Genomic DNA, 17166 nt, shown 5'->3' on the forward strand with positions numbered 1-17166 from the left:
AGGAGTCATCATGCCAGGTAGTCCTGAGGCATGGTCCTAGGGCTCAGGTCCTCCGAGAGAAAGAGAGAAAGAGAGGATTAGAGAGAGCATACTTAAATTCACACAGGACACCGGATAAGACAGGAGAAGTACTCCAGATATAACAAATTGACCCTAGCCCCCGACACAAACTACTGCAGCAGGAAACACTGTGGCCCCATCCGATGATACCCCCGGACAGGGCCAAACAGGAAGGATATAACCCCACCCACTTTTCCAAAGCACAGCCCCCACACCACTAGAGGGATACCTTCAACCACCAACTTACCATCCTGAGACAAGGCCGAGTATAGCCTACAAAGATCTCCACCATGGCACAACCCAAGGGGGGGCGCCAACCCAGACAGGAAGATCACGTCAGTGACTCAACCCACTCAAGTGACTCACTCCTCCTAGGGACAGCATGAAAGAGCACCAGTGAGCCAGTGATTCAGACCCTGTAATAGGGTTAGAGGCAGAGAATCCCAGTGGAGAGAGGGGCACCGGCCAGGCAGAGACAGCAAGGGCGGTTCGTTGCTCCAGAGCCTTTTCCATTCACCTTCACACTCCTGGGCCAGACTAAACTCAATCATAGGACCTACTGAAGAGATGAGTCTTCATTAAAGACTTACAGGTTGAGACCGGGTCTGCGTCTCTCACATGGCTAGGCAGACCATTCCATAAAAATTGAGCTCTATAGGAGAAAGCCCTGCCTCCAGCTGTTTGCTTAGAAATTCTAGGTTCAATTAGGAGGCCTGCGTCTTGTGTCTGTAGCGTACGTGTAGGTATGTACGGCAGGACCAAATCAGAAAGATAGGTAGGAGTAAGCCCATGTAATGCTTTGTAGGTTAGCAGTAAAACCTTGAAATCAGCCCATGCCTTAACAGGAAGCCAGTGTAGGGAGGCTAGCACTGGAGTAATATGATACATTTTTTGGTTCTAGTCAGGATTCTAGCAGCCGTATTTAGCACAAACTGAAGTTTATTTAGTGCTTTATCTGGGTAGCCGGAAAGTAGAGCATTGCAGTAGTCTAACCTAGAAGTAACAAAAGCATGGATAAATTTTTTTGCATCATTTTTGGACAGAAAGTTTCAGATTTTTGCAATGTTACGTAGATGGAAAACAGCTGTCCTTGAAACAGTCTTGATATGTTTGTCAAAAGAGAGATCAGGGTCCAGAGTCACGCCGAGGTCCTTCACAGTTGTATTTGAGACGACTGTACAACCATCAAGATTAATTGTCAGATTCAACAGAAGATCGCTTTGTTTCTTGGGACCTAGAACAAGCATCTCTGTTTTGTCCGAGTTTAAAAGTAGAAAGTTTGCAGCCATGCACTTCCTTATGTCTGAAACACAGGCTTCTAGCGAGGGCAATTTTGGGGCTTCACCATGTTTCATTGAAATGTACAGCTGTGTGTCATCCGCATAGCAGTGAAAGTTAACATTATGTTTTCGAACATAAAATATATAGTGAAAACAAAAGTGGTCCTAAAACGGAACCTTGAGGAACACCAAAATGTACAGTTGATTTGTCAGAGGACAAACCATTCACAGAAACAAACTGATATCTTTCCGACAGATAAGATCTAAACCAGGCCAAGAACTTGTCCGTGTAGACCAATTTGGGTTTCCAATCTCTCCAAAAGAATGTGGTGATCGATGGTATCAAAAGCAGTACTAAGGTCTAGGTGCACAAGGACAGATGCAGAGCTTTGGTCTGATGCCATTAAAAGGTAATTTACCACCTTAACAAGTGCAGTCTCAGTGCTATGATGGGGTCTAAAACCAGACTGAATATCTTAAAGACGTAATAAATTCGTTGTTTTGTCTGGCAGACAAGGCATTATTTAGAGTGCAGTCTCCTTTCAGGCTGCCAGGATTAGATCTAAAACAGAGGAAAACTGAAGCATTTCAAATACATTGTTTGTCTTCAGGAAGGCAGTGAGTTGCCGTGCAACCACTTTTTGAGAGGAATGGAAGATTCGATTTAGGCTGATAGTTTTTAAAATATTTTCTGGGTCAAGGTTTGGCTATTTCAAGAGAGGCCTTATTACTGCTTCTTTTAGTGAGTTTGGTACACATCCGTTGGATAGAGATCCGTTTATTATGTTCAAGCACAGGAAGCAGCTCTTTCAGTAGTTTAGTTGGAATAGGGTCCAGTATGCAGCTTGAAGGTTTAGAGGCCATGATTATTTTCATCATTGTGTCAAGAGATATAGTACTAAAACACTTGAGTGTCTCTCTTGATCCTCGGTCCTGGCAGAGTTGTGCAGATTCAGGACAACTGAGTTTTGAAGCAATATGCAGATTTAAAGAGGAGTCCGTAATTTGCTTTCTAATGATCTTGATCTTTTCCTCAAAGAAGTTCATGAATTTATCACTGCTAAAGTGAAAGTCATCCTCACTTGGGGAATGCTGCTTTTTAGTTAGCTTTGCGACTGTATCAAAAATACATTTCGGATTGTTCTTATTTTCCTCAATTAAGTTGGAAAAATAGGATGATCGAGCAGCAGTGAGGGCTCTTCGATACTGCACGGTACTGTCTTTCCAAGCTAGTTGGAAGACTTCTAGTTTGGTGAGACGCCATTTCCGTTCCAATTTTCTGGAAGCTTGCTTCAGAGCTCGGATATTTTCTGTATACCACGGAGCTAGTTTCTTATGACAAAAGTTTTTAGTTTTTAGGGGTGCAACTGCATCTAGGGTATTGTGCAAGGTTAAATTGAGCTCCTCAGTTAGGTGGTTAACTGATTTTTGTCCTCTGACATCCTTGGGTAGGCAGAGGGAGTCTGGAAGGTCATCAAGGAATCTTTGTGTTGTCTGGGAATTTATAGCATGACTTTTGATGCTCCTTGGTTGGGGTCTGAACAGATTATTTGTTGCAATTGAAAACATAATAAAATGGTGGTCCGATAGTCCAGGATTATGAGGGAAAGTATTAAGATCCACAACATTTATTCCATGGGACAAAACTAGGTCGATGATGGCTCCGAAAGCCTTTTGGAGTGGGTCTGTGGAATTTTCCATGTGAATATTAAAGTCACCAAAAATGTGAATATTATCTGCTATGACTACAAGGTCCGATAGGAATTCAGGGAACTCAATGAGGAACGCTGTATATGGCCCAGGAGGCCTGTAAACAGTATCTATAAAAAGTGATTGAGTAGGCTGCATAGATTTCATGACTAGAAGCTCAAAAGATGAAAACGTCTTTTTTTTTGTAAATTGAAATTTGCTATCATAAATGTTAGCAACACAGTAAATTCATCAGGCTTAAGCCATGTTTCAGTCAGGCCAATCACATCAAGATTATGATCAGTGATTAGTTCATTGACTATAACTGCCTTTGAAGTAAGGGATCTAACATTAAGTAGTCATATTTTGAGACTTCAGAGGGGGAGAAGTCCATCAGGGTCCAAGCTGAGCCATGTAGAGAGGGAGGGAGAGCACCGCAGACGAATGTGAATGAGAGACTATACAGTAGTCTGCCTTTCCTGCTTTAGATGTGCCACTTGATGATAATGCAATGGGACACTCCGGGCAATTTAAACATTCATGCATTGTCCAGTCAGGGCACTCTGGGTTGCTCTGTAATAAAGAAGATCTGACAGGCCTGAACAGGAAGGCCACGGAGCCTCTCTATCTCAAAAAGCTCTGTGTGGCTCGCCCAGATAAAATACAAGGTATTTCACAGGGCTGAATGGGAAAATAATCACCTTATTTGTTTACAGTAATATAGCCACTGTGGTATAAATTTGATTATTTCTGTAATTAGATTTTAGGTTGCTTATGTGCTATTGAATGATTATGGCCAATCAGAAGACACACTATTGGTTTTATGAGTATACTGTATACTTGTTATTAAACATCCAGTGAGTGCTTCTGTATGTCTCTTGTCTGTGGCTGTCAGCTGCACGGCTGAACTGTTTGCTCTCAAGCAGTAAAAATCAGGGAAAGCCCATGCATATCCTTGCTGCTCTGTGTGTGTGTGCGTTTGGTTTTACTTTCCTTGTGGGAACCATAAGTCCTTTTGTGGGGACCAAATGTTATTTTGTGGGGACCAAATGTACTTTTGTGGGGACCAAATGTCCTCACAAGGATAGTCAAACAAATAAAAAATTCTCAATTTCACCATTCCCCAAAAGGAAAAAGGCCATTTTAGGCTTCAGGGTTAGTTTTAGGTTTACGGTTAGGGTCTGGATAGGGTTAGGGAAAATACGATTTCGAATGGGAATTCATTAATTTAGTATCCACAAGGATACTAGGATACTGTGTGTGTGTGTGTGTGTGTGTGTGTGTGTGTGTGTGTGTGTGTGTGTGTGTGTGTGTGTGTGTGTGTGTGTGTGTGTGTGTGTGTGTGTGTGTGTGTGTGTGTGTGTGTGTGTGTGTGTGTGTGTGTGTGTGTGTGTGTGTGTGTGTGTGTGTGTCAGAGTGTGATTTTATTAGACAGCACTCAAAGCTGGTGACTCATTTGACACACACCTCTCGTAGAAGATCATTTTACAAAGTGCAGGTGTAAAGAAGTTATGAAATATTCCACGCTAGCTTCACCCTCGTGTGGATGCTAGCAAGCAAGCAAGCTAGGTAGTTCTAGATATCAACATCCAATCCAGTAGGGGCTGGAAGCTATAGTGAGCTTCGATTGGTCAAGCGCGTCATGATTTAGTGGAGTATTTGCATTAAGTTCAGCATTCCCCAACTTTGGTCCCGCCCTGTTCACATCCCTCACTCATGCTCGCATCGCCCAACGGTCACCCTCCCACTTCGCTTCTCTTCCATTGGAAATATATGGCTTTCCGTAGTTACATTGCCCACATCGTCTTCAGTTAAGAGGCACTGTTAACTTCTCCGATACGGATTGAATAGAGCCCCAAGCTTGGATTTAAATGTTTAGTCCAACTATCATGTGGTGTGATATTCCCAGACAACCCACTGGGCACTCACTGGTTGAATCAAAAAACAATGTTGTTTACAATGTAAACAATGTGTGTTGTCAGCTGCTGTAAACAATGTTGTTTACAATTCAATTTGAAACATGGAACTAACGTGGATTAGTCGTTGAGTTGACGTCTGTGCCCAGTAGGAAGTGCCCTTTCCATAATGTGATTAGATCCCACAACAATGCTTTATCATGACAAACAACATTAAACTAGAGGTAACTGGTTCTAGGCTCTACAGGGGGCGGTAGACACGGACTCACTTGTCTTGTTTACCTCCGCCGTCTGGCTTCACCCTGATCGAGTTACAGTGCTCCTGCTGTATCCCATATTGTGTCAGATCGATCTGGGCTCTGTTGGCTAGAGGCAACCTGTCTGAACTGGGTAGAGGGTGAGACAGGTGCCCTAAAGTCCAATTGTCTTTACTGATAATAAAATGGGATTGATATTGGTTTGTCCTGAGCTAGGATATGTATTGGTGGTTCCCGATACAGCCTTTGGCTTTAGCAGTCATTTAGTTGATTTTATTTACTGTGCAGATGTACAATCATATCACACTTTGTGCACTTTTAACTGCTCTCTGTAGAGATGACAAAGAGACTGAGACACACTGTATATTTAGAACATGTGGCTTGATTTTTATTATTTTGTCAGGCTTGCAACCAAGCAACTGAAAATAACAATATAGAACATGAGTATCACCAAGTAAACAAGTCTGAGCTTCAGCATACAGCCTTCTCCATCCATCCACTCCAGTCATCTGCAGTGCTGCTAGATATTCTCTCCATCTAGTTTGACCTCTGATGCTGCACACAGCATGTTGGGCACCTAAACTGTTATTTACTGTACTGTTATCCCCCTGCATCTGCACACCTGCCCGACCTGTACTCGCCTATCCCTCTCATTGCACAAAAGAGTAGTGTAGATATTCAAAGTTTAGACGGTGCTGAAGAGGATTACGTCAGAAGCAGTCTTAAGACGGTGAGAATCAATTTATGCAGGAGTCAACTTCCAGATGTTAATGGTCAGGCAGGCAGGCAGGCATTAAGCAGATGCACGCTGGTCCTGAGGTGGCCTGGGTCTTGGTGGATCTCGTGGGAGGTGGGCAGGTCACATAGGGTAGAACTGTGAGGCGGCCTCTGATGACTGGATCTCCACCTGGGCCATCTTGAACTGGGTGCACTGCAGCCACTTGCGCAGGGCAAAGGGCAGGGCCCCGGCTGCCTGGCCTTGCAGACACTGGTGGTTCACCCTGTTCTGGATAGCCTGCAGTCGCAGCTGGAGCCCTGCAGACAGATGCTGCATGGGACAGGGGGAGTTTTTTCACTGGATGTTCTGAAAACCCAAGCATCTATATCCATATAAGAACATAATACAAGTCATATTTGAATTGCAATTTAATTCTTACCTTTAGGTTGGATTGAATCATGGGCAACCACATAGGTATTAACTGATGGAGAGAAGAGGGGAATTTTTTGTTGAAATAGAAAGCAACATGAAGTGTAAAATCAAGTTTTTGGGAAAAATGTACCTTCACAAAGATAGTGGAGTTGCATTCTTGTAGAGCCTCCATCAGGCTAATGACATGTAGACACACCATCTCCACCATCTTGGAAAGTTGAAGAGAACACATTGTTATTATTGCAAGGGATCATAACTTGATTTATGATTACCCCCCCCACCCAAATATGAAACAAAATGTATGGTAGAAAAGCAGTCTCAGGCCGGGATTGAATCCGACCGCAGGTTTGAACAATGCGCCATTTAAAGATGATTTCCAATAGAGCCAGCATTGACTGAGAATATAGTCTCTGTGAACGCAGGAACATTTCCTTGAAAACCTGCATTGTGGATAAAGCGCGATCAGATTGAATCTCGGTCTTACAAAACAGCAATGTCCTGTCAGACATAACAACGATATGTTGGTGATTTAACCAATTCCTCTGTCACATTCACAACAGTCAGAGGAGTAGTTCACATTTAACTGTTGCACGTCTCCAAGCACATCCTCTTTCCAGCCCACTCCCTCTTGAAGCTGATGGAGAGATAAGCATGTGGATCTTCCTTACCACTTTGTTATGGGCCATGAGCTGCAAGATGCTGGGTGTGACGCGGCTCCAGAACTCCAGGCCCGTCAGTATGGCATTGGAAGAGAACTCTGTCTGGTTCTGGTTTTGCAGGGCCGAGGCGGCCGCCGCCTGCTCACAGTAGATGGTCCACAGCTGGGCAAACATGAAGGCGTGGAACAGGGAGCACATGTGCAGCACTGATGTCTGCAGACAAAGGTGGCGAGGAAGAGAGAGGTCAGTGACACTTTGGTTTTCATGTGAAATCTTCATAGGTTTCCGTAGCAGTTTCTTCAACATTTATGCATATAGCACACAAATTTCCCTGACCTTGGATTGCTCAGGGAAGCCGATGAGGATGATGATGAGGTGGTCAGCGATGTGTGAGCCAGCGTCCAGGGGGATGGGCATACAGGAGGTGGAGCCCTGGTACAGGGCATAGTGGGTCAGGGAGCCCAGGAGCAGCCAGGACAGCTGGCGGATGTGGGAGACACACTCGATGAACTCCTTAGGTCTGAGGAGGAGACAAAGGTTAAACGCTTGTTGAGCAAAAATTGCAGTGTTAGAGTCACCATTCATTCTAATGCCTGATAAAAGTAATTCTGGTAATAGAATATCTTCATGATTACAGACAGTGAGATCACTGAAAGTAACATCAGTGCTGTGACTGTCGTTGCCTCTCACCCCTGCTGCATGGTGGACGGGGGATGGTAGAGCCAGGGAAGATAACGGATCACTGCCTTATTGTCACGGTGATTGCCTTTGCTGATCTCCATGGCAGCCACCTGTGCCAGGCCCACTTTCAGGTTTCCTCCAAACGTGTCCTCGTGCAGCGGCTGACAACACGCTTTCATATGGTTCTGGACAGAGTCACATGATCACATGACTACGGCCCTGCGTTTTCCCTGATCACTTGACCAGGAGAAACTCAGGACCCTCCCTCCACATGACAAGATGGTTAGAGATGAGACTTATCCGCCCATCTTACATGAGTTAAGGCAGAGTAAGGAGGAAACTCACTTTCAGTTTGGTCAGTGTGTGCATGTCCGCTATGAAGTCTAGAAGCTCACTGATGTATTGCCTCATGCATTCCATTGCTGCTGTCGTGCACTGAGAAAGACAGAGAATAGTGCAACAATCAAACAACCCATATGTTTATTTCAATAGGTCATCATAAAGGAACACAGATAACCAATGTACTGTATTATATACTGTCTTACCCCTGGAAGTGATGAGATCATGTGCTTTGAGAGAATAGTAGACTCTGCTAGCCTCGTACCAATATCTGAACAAACAAACTGACAACATCCCCACATAGTTAACATAAAGACATTTGTAAAGTTATCTTTGGTACTTGTGGGTTGAAATCTTTTCCACAAGTAGTTCTGATGGTACTACTGTTTACCTGGACCAGCAGTAGCAGGTTAGTATCGGGTAGAGGAGACTTGAACTTCAGAGCCTGCAGAAGCTCCAGCACCACAATACGAGACATATAGAACTTATCTCTCTCCTGTGAATACATAAAATAGCTCAGCATGAGGACAAATGAGGATAGTGGATAGAGAATATAGAAAATAACTGTGTACAAATGCTGGAATGATTTTAGAGGAACCAAGTGAGATAGGCATACTGGGGAAAAAGGTTTGCCTGGTGGATGTTTTCTCTAAGCTGTCTTATTTCATATTTCAGGGCTGTGTACTGTTTCTCTCTCCCTCTCCAGCGCTGCCTGTGTGTATGTGTACTGGAGAATAAAGGTTGTCTGTGGTCTGAATAGAGACAGAGGATCTGATTAGCATGGCACCCAGTCCAGATCTCCGCTCTCCCAGGGTCCCAGTTCAGATGAGGCTGTCAGCCTGGAGAGCCACTGCCCTCAATACAAAGCCCTGCTACATCTCTCTCTCTTTTCAACCAAAGAAATCATTCCCTTCTCATCAGCATAAAACCAAAATATATCGAGTATAGTTGATTTGGGGTCATATTTGTTCAAATGTTCTATGCGTAGTGCAGTAGTGATAAACATAACTTCCCAAACATCCGTACATCTACAATAACCCAAGCACTGAAAAATCCTCCTTAAACGTGTGTTTGAGACAGCTCACCTCATAAGACTAACTGCACAGGAAACATTTAAATAGACGTAATCAGTCATATTGACTCGCGTTTTGAGAAACGGATGTTATATAGCGGGGATTAACCAGGCTGGAGGAAATCAATAGAGCTGGAGACATAAAGCATGGTGCTGTGACAGCAGTGGTGTGGTAAGGATCCATCTGTCCTGCAGCAGGAGACAGCCCTGGACACATACATCCTCAGCCCAGAGCCCCAACTAACCATGTAAATCAATACTGGCTGATTGTTTACTTAACTATCTGTGACACACAGCCACCTTCCTGTCTAGCAGGAGTGGCTGGGGATAAGTATTATCACCAAGAACTACAATATACAGAGGTCTGCAGACATAGATTCATGTTTAACAATGCGGGACAAAGTCATATTTCCGTATCCCTTTTCAAATTGGGCCTTTCACATTAGAGGTCGACCGATTATGATTTTTCAACGCCAATACTGATACCGAATATTGGAGGACCAAAAAAAGCCGATACCAATTAATCGGACGATTTAAAAACGTTTTTTTTTGTAATAATGACAATTACAACAATACTGAATGAACACTTGTTTTAACTTAATATAATACATCAATAAAATCAATTTAGCCTCAAATAAATAATGAAACATGAAACAAATAATGCAAAAACAAAGTGTTGAAGAAGAAAGTAAAAGTGCAATATGTGCTATGTAAGAAAGCTAACGTTTTAGTTCCTTACTCAGAACATGAGAACATATGAAAGCTGGTGGTTCCTTTCAACATGAGTCTTCAATATTCCCAGGTAAGAAGTTTTAGGTTGAGGTTATTATAGGAATTATAGGACTATTTCTCTCTATACCATTTGTATTTCATATACCTTTGACTATTGGATGTTCTTATAGGCACTTTAGTATTGCCAGTGTAACAGTATAGCTTCCGTCCCTCTCCTTGCCTCTACCTGGGCTCGAACCAGGAACACATCGACAACAGCCACCCTCGAAGCAGCGTTACTCAACAAAATCCACGGCTCATGCAGAGCAAGGGGAACAACTACTCCAAGTCTCAGAGCGAGTGACATTTGAAACGCTATTAGCACGCACCCCGCTAACTAGCTAGCCATTTCACATCGGTTACACCAGCCTAATCTCTGGAGTTGATAGGCTTGAAGTCATAAACAGCGCAATGCTTGAAGCACAGCGAAGAGATGCTGGCAAACACACAAAAGTGCTGTTTGAATGAATGCTTACGAGCATGCTGCTGCCTACCACCGCTCAGTCAAGACTGCTCTATCAAATCATAGACTCAATTATAACATAGTAACACACAAAAATACGAGCCTTAGGTCATTAATATGGTCGAATCCGGAAACAATCATCTCGAAAATCAAACATTTATTCTTTCAGTGAAATACGGAACCGTTCCGTATTTTATCTAACGGGTGGCATCCATAAGTCTAAATATTAATGTTATGTCATAATTACGTAAAATTCTGGCAAATTAGTTTGCAACGAGCCAGGCGGCCCAAACTGTTGCATATACACAAATATAATATATAATATACACATATCATATTTACTCTGCGTGCAATGAACACAAGAAAAGTGACACAATTTCACCTGGTTAATATTGCCTGCTAACCTGGATTTATTTAGCAGCTCACAGATTACTGCACCTGTACATAGCCCACCTATAATTTAGCCCAAACAACTACCTCTTTCCCTACTGTATTTATTTGATTTATTTATTTATTTTGCTCCTTTGCACCCCATTATTTTTTATTTCTACTTTGCACATTCTTCCACTGCAAATCTACCATTCCAGTGTTTTACTTGCTATATTGTATTTACTTTGCCACCATGGCCTTTTTTTGCCTTTACCTCCCTTATCTCACCTCATTTGCTCACATCGTATATAGACTTGTTTCTACTGTATTATTGACTGTATGTTTGTTTTACTTCATGTGTAACTCTGTCGTTGTATGTGTCGAACTGCTTTGCTTTATCTTGGCCAGGTCGCAAACTTGTTCGCAACTTGCCTACCTGGTGAAATAAAGGTGAAATAAATTAATTAAATAAATAGAAATGTAGCTAAATATGCAGGTTTAAAAATATATACTTCTGTGTATTGATTTTAATAAAGCCATTGATGTTTATGGTTAGGTACAGTCGTGCCAACGATTGTGCTTTTTTCGCAAATGTGCTTTTGTTAAATACTCCCCCGTTTAGCGAAGTTAGCTGTCTTTGTTTGGAAGAAATATTCTTCACACAGTTCGCAACGAGCCAGGCGGCCCAAACTGCTGCATATACGCTGACTCCGTTGCAAGAGAAGTGACACCATTTCCCTAGTTAAAATAAATTCATGTTAGCAGGCAATATTAACTAAATATGCAGGTTTAAAAATATATACTTGTGTATTGATTTTAAGAAAGGCATTGATATTAATGGTCAGGTACACATTGGAGCAACGACAGTCCTTTTTCACGAATGCGCATCGATTATATGCAGCGCAGGACACGTTCTTAACTGACTTGCCTAGTTAAATAAAGGTGTAAAAAAATATATACCGATTTCCAATTGTTATGAAAATTGAAATCGGCCCTAGCGATTAATCGGTCGACCTCTATTTCACATGAGATCATTGCAATGCTAACAGTGTTATTTTAATTTTTTACAAACAAATATGCTAGCAAATGTAAGCAAAACTATACATATCTACCTTGTTGAAGGCTTTGTAACAGAGGCCACACAGCTCCACCAGGTAAGAGAGGCTGAACACTCCATACTGCATGACAAAGCTCAGCAGTTTGGAGAAGGGCTCCAGTAAGCTCTGGGGAAGGGGAGAAAAAGAGACAGTAACAGCTGGGTCCTGCCTGCTGGTGGGAGGCCAAGGGGATTTTAACACAACAGGGATTTTGTAGGACTTATACGTTCACTCATGCAAATGTGACTAAACTGAATGCTATCAGGTATAAATCCTTTGATTTAAAGAGTCAGAATGTTACCAGTCATATAACCTGCTCAGGCCCATATCAGAGAAGGGCTGGGATAGTGTGCTATATGACACTCGATTGAAGACTGTGCTCACCATTTGGTTAGTAGGCCTAATGCATCCTGTAGCACAATCTCCAAAAAGTTATGTGACACTGTAAAGTCCATGGAGAATAAGAGCACCTCATCCCAGCTGCCCAATGCACTGAGGCTAGGAAACACTGTCACCACTGATAAATCCACGATAAATGAGAATTTCAATAAGCATTTTTCTACGGCTGGCCATGCTTTCCACCTGGCTTCCCCTATCCTGGTCAACAGCCTTGCAACCCCCACAGCAACTTGCCCTAGCCTCCCCATTTCTCCAAATCCAGATAGCCGATGTTCTGAAAGACCTGCAAAATATGGAACCCTACAAATCAGCTGGGCTAGACAATCTGGACCCTCTCATTCTAAAAGTATCAGCCGAAATTGTTGCAACCCCTATTACTAGCCTGTTCAACCTCTCTTTCATATCGTCTGAGATCCCCAAAGATTGGGAAGCTGCCACAGTCATCTCCCTCTTCAAAGGGGGAGACGCTCTAGACCCAAACTGCGACAGACCCATATCTATCCTACCCTGCCTTTCTAAGGTATTTGAAAGGTAAGTTAACAAACAGATCACCGACCATTTTGAATCCCACCGCATCTTCTCCGCTATGCAATCTGGTTTCCGGAGCTGGTCATGGGTGCACCTCAGCCACGCTCAAGGTCCTAAACGATATCATAACCTCCATCAATAAGAGACAATACTGTGCAGCTGTATTCGTCGGCCTGGCCAAGGCTTTAGACTCTGTCAATCACCACATTCTTATCGGCAGACTCAACAGCCTTGGTTTCTCAAATGAATGCCTCACCTGGTTCACCAACTACTTCTCAGACAGACTTCAGTGTGTCAAATCCGAGGGCCTGTTGTCCAGACCTTTTGCAGTCTCTATGGGGGTGCCACAGGGTTAAATTCTCGGGCCAACTTTCTCTGTAAACATCAATGATGTCGCTTTTGCTGCTGGTGATTCTCTGATCCACCTCTATGCAGACGACACCATTCTGCATACATCTGGCCCTTCTTTGGACACTGTGTTAACTAATCTCCAGGTGAGCTTCAATGCCATACAACTCTCCTTCCATGGCCTCGAACTGCTCACTTTTGGATGAATAGCATGCCCAAATTCAACTGCCTGCTACTCATCCCCAGAATATAAGATATGCATGTCATTAGTAGATTTTGATAGGAAACACTCTGGAGTTTCTAAAACTGTTTGAATCATGTCTGTGAGTATAACAGAACTTATGCAGGCAAAACCCCGAGGACAAACCATTCAGATTTGTTTGGTTTTTTGAAGTCACTGTCTTTTTAATAGGTTTCATTGGGAAACCAGATTTCTAAGGGACTTGCTCGCAGTTCCTACCGCTTCCACTGGATGTCACCAGTCTTTAGAAATTGGTTGAGGTTTTTCCTTTGTGTAATGAAGAAGTACGGCCATCTTGAATGAGTCACTTGAAGTGGACTGTTTGAAAGAGGCACGTGACTAGAAAAGTAGCATCAGTTTGTTTTCTTTTTGTATTGAACACAGATCATCCCGTCTTCAATTTGATCGATTATTTACATTTAAAAATACCTAAAGTTGTATTACAAAAGTTGTATTATTTGAAATATTTTGGCAAAGTTTACAGGTAACGTTTGAGATATTTTGTAGTTGGAACCAGTGTTTTTCTGGATCAAAAGCGCCAAATAAATTGACATTTTGGATATATATGGACGTAATTAATCTAACAAAAGGAACATTTGTGATGTTTATGCGACATATTGGAGTGCCAACACAAGAAGCTCGTCAAAGGTAAGGCATGATTTATATTTTATTTCTGTGTTTTGTGTCACGCCTGCAGGGTTGAAATATGCTACTCTCTGTTTACTGTTGTGCTCTCATCAGATAATAGCATCTTATGCTTTTGCGGAAAAGCCTTTTTGAAATATGACAAGTTGGCTGGATTCACAACGAGTGTAGCTTTAATTTTCTATCTTGCATGTGTGATTTAATGAAATGTAGATTTTTATAGTAATTTATTTGAATTTGGTGCTCTGCATTTTCCCTGGCTGTTGGCCAGGTGGGACGCAAGTTTCCCGCCTATCCCGGAGAGGTTAAATGCAATTAAAACCAAATGCATGCTCTTCAACCAATCGCTGCCCACATCTGCCCGCTCATCCATCATCACTACTCTGGACGGTTCTGACTTAGAATATATGGACAACTACAGCTAGGTGTCTGGCGAGACTGTAAACTCTCCTTCCAGACTCACATTAAGCATCTCCAATCCAAAATTAAATCTAGAATCAGCTTCCTATTTTGCAACAAAGCATCCTTCACTCATGCTGCCAAACATACCCTCGTAAAACTGACTATCCTACCGATCCTTGACTTGTCATTTACAAAATAGCCTACAACACTCTACTCAGCAAATTGGATGCAGTCTATCACAGTGCCATCTGTTTTGTCACCAAAGCCCCAGATACTTCCCACCACTGCGACCTGTATGCTCTCGCTGGTTGGCACTCGCTTCATATTCGTCGCCAAACCCACTGGCTCCAGGTCATCTATAAGTCTTTGCTAGGTAAAGCCCCGCCTTATCTCAGCTCACTGGTCACCATAGCAGCACCCACCCATAGCACGCACTCCAGCAGTTATATTTCACTGGTCACCCCCAAAGCCAATTCCTCCTTTGGCCGCCTTTCCTTCCAGTTTTCTGCTGCCAATGACTGGAACGAACTGCAAAAATCACTGAAGCTGGAGATTCATATCTCCCTCACTAACTTTAAGCACCAGGTGTCAGAGCAGCTCACAGATCACTGCACCTGTACATAGCCCATCTGTAAATAGCCCATCCAACTACCTGATCCCCATACTGTTATTTATTTATTTTGATCCTTTGCACCCCATCTCTACTTGCACATTCATCTTCTGCACATCTATCACTCCAGTGTTTAATTGCTATATTGTAATTATTTCGCCACTATGGCCTATTTATTGCCTTATCTCCCTTATCCTACCTCATTTGCACACACTGTATATATACTTTTTCTATTGTATCATTGACTGTATGTTTGTTTATTCCATGTGTAACTCTGTGTTGTTTGTGTCGCACTGCTTTGCTTTACCTTGGCCAGGTAGCAGTTGTAAAGCACACACAGACAGACTCACCCGGGTTGCACTTGTGGTGGGGATCTTCAACAAACAAATGATAATCCTCAAACTGGAGTCCAGGGGACACTGTGAGAGAGACATCATACAATTCTTCATAAGGCTTTAGCTCTATATTGGTCACAGTCAATGCAGCCTACATGCAGTGTGAGATCCAGTACCTTCAGTGGCAGAACAGAAGGTAGTTTAGTGAGGAAGGTCTGGAACTGATTGCAGATGGTGGTCCACAGGTTGCTGGGGGAGTCCATGGGCAGGGCCTCCATGAAGGTGGCGATGTTTTCCAGGCAATGCAGCATGGTGCTCCCGGCTGGTAGACTCCTCTTGTTGTTCAGACCCTGAGGACGATGGTATAAATGACAACAGGGTTACATAATACATATTTATTGCCATAGAGCCATTACCAACTGTTCCATTATCAATTGTTCAATAGTTTTAAAATTATATTCTAAAAGTGGTTTGGACTAGTGATGTTATGAGTCAAATGAGTGAACTGAGGTGGACTATCACAAGTGCTATTCCTTGAACATTGTAACAGTGTAAGATTGCTAAAGAGAAGACACCAAGTTAATAGAGAATAAGTGAATATGGTGAACAACCATGCAGAGGCATACTCTTCAGCAGCATTCTTAATTGGGTTTGTTATCACGCTATCCTAACAGCAGTGCTGTAGTGTCGTCAACTTTTACAAGAGCTCCTCCTGCTGGATACATGACGAAAGTGGACATTTTGCTTGAGATTCAAGACATACACAAACACCCGCATAGTTCCTTCAGCCGAGTGCTGAGCTTTAAGCATTACACTAAGCAAGTAAAAGTCCCACCTCCAGCAGCTGGTTCAGCGCAGCCACAGAACTCAGTTCATTAAAATCAATCAGGGAAGAAGCCAATGTTCTCAGAAAACCTCCATCTGGAAATACACACACATTGACAGTAAAGATCAAACCATATCCCTCAGAATGCTGCTCTTAACAGGAGCCATATTGTGTTTAATATGTTTGTCTGAGTAGACCTTTGATGTTGCTCTGGAAGAGCTGAGGCAGGATGCCATTGGGGGCCAGCTGGTGGAACACACAGCGGAGGAACTGCTTAGCCACACCTGCTGCGTTGCCAGGGATCAGCATGCTACACCAACAGAAACATCAACTCACACACAGAGCGTCTGCACCTCATGTTGGCCCATTCTCTCATTTGTGTACAAGAATACAGCCAGCGTGAACTAGTCATCAGCATCCACAGTACACCTGTTTAACACATACCAAATAAGAATATATTCAGTATGTCTAGTTGTGATGTGTCATACCTCTCAGCTTGCCCAGAGAAATTTGCACTAGACGCCAGCCTGTAAGAAAAACATCTGAATTCAAGATCAGAGACATGACAGAGTGTGCCAAAACTTTACTGAACAATTAGGCTTGTGTCTGGGATGTATAAGGGGGTTGATGCAGGAGCTGCTGTAGTTGCCAGACCTGCCCACAGACTGCATGATGTCCAGCAGCAGTGGAGCGGCCTGGTCAGGGCTGAGGTGGATGAACATGGAGAGCACCACCACTGCCAGGCCCAGGGTCTCCTCATCATACTCCTCTAGCACCGCACCACAGTCACGACACCTGAGAGACCACACAGTATTAGTATTAATAACAACAAATTACCATTTATACATACAGTATCCACTGTCCAGAATGACACACCAGTCAGTGTTGGTGGTTGGAGGTAGGTTCACTCACCTGTCAGTCATGGTGGTAGGCTGATCATCAATGAACTCCTCGGGGGCGGGCACAAACATGCTGACTGTACTGGGGGCAGATAGGAGGCTGGTCTTGGTGGGGCCTGTTTAGAGAGCA

General features: G+C 43.1%; 1 protein-coding gene across 6 annotated transcripts in view; it reads right to left on the bottom strand.

The window, feature by feature from the left end:
* Positions 1-5562: 5562 nt before the first annotated feature.
* LOC124002001 (protein unc-79 homolog) overlaps positions 5563-17166 on the bottom strand; it is a 51724-nt gene continuing 40120 nt past the window's right edge. For 4 of the 6 annotated variants that reach the window (XM_046309210.1, XM_046309208.1, XM_046309207.1 and 1 more), the window contains 17 exons: positions 17050-17152; positions 16792-16932; positions 16626-16664; positions 16335-16447; positions 16147-16232; positions 15488-15661; positions 15327-15395; positions 11819-11929; positions 8423-8527; positions 8238-8315; positions 8038-8127; positions 7702-7877; positions 7348-7531; positions 7021-7224; positions 6483-6560; positions 6360-6401; positions 5572-6250 (listed from right to left, as the gene is read on the bottom strand). In XM_046309210.1, the coding sequence (XP_046165166.1) occupies positions 6062-6250; positions 6360-6401; positions 6483-6560; positions 7021-7224; positions 7348-7531; positions 7702-7877; positions 8038-8127; positions 8238-8315; positions 8423-8527; positions 11819-11929; positions 15327-15395; positions 15488-15661; positions 16147-16232; positions 16335-16447; positions 16626-16664; positions 16792-16932; positions 17050-17152 (1982 nt within the window). In that variant the 3' untranslated portion in view covers positions 5572-6061. Of the gene's footprint in view, positions 6251-6359; positions 6402-6482; positions 6561-7020; positions 7225-7347; positions 7532-7701; positions 7878-8037; positions 8128-8237; positions 8316-8422; positions 8528-11818; positions 11930-15326; positions 15396-15487; positions 15662-16146; positions 16233-16334; positions 16448-16625; positions 16665-16791; positions 16933-17049; positions 17153-17166 lie in introns of all 6 variants that reach the window. The other 2 variants (XM_046309206.1, XM_046309209.1) reach the window with 2 other exon arrangements.

The sequence above is a fragment of the Oncorhynchus gorbuscha genome, linkage group LG17, assembly GCF_021184085.1.
Source record: "Oncorhynchus gorbuscha isolate QuinsamMale2020 ecotype Even-year linkage group LG17, OgorEven_v1.0, whole genome shotgun sequence".
Classification (NCBI taxonomy): domain Eukaryota; kingdom Metazoa; phylum Chordata; class Actinopteri; order Salmoniformes; family Salmonidae; genus Oncorhynchus; species Oncorhynchus gorbuscha.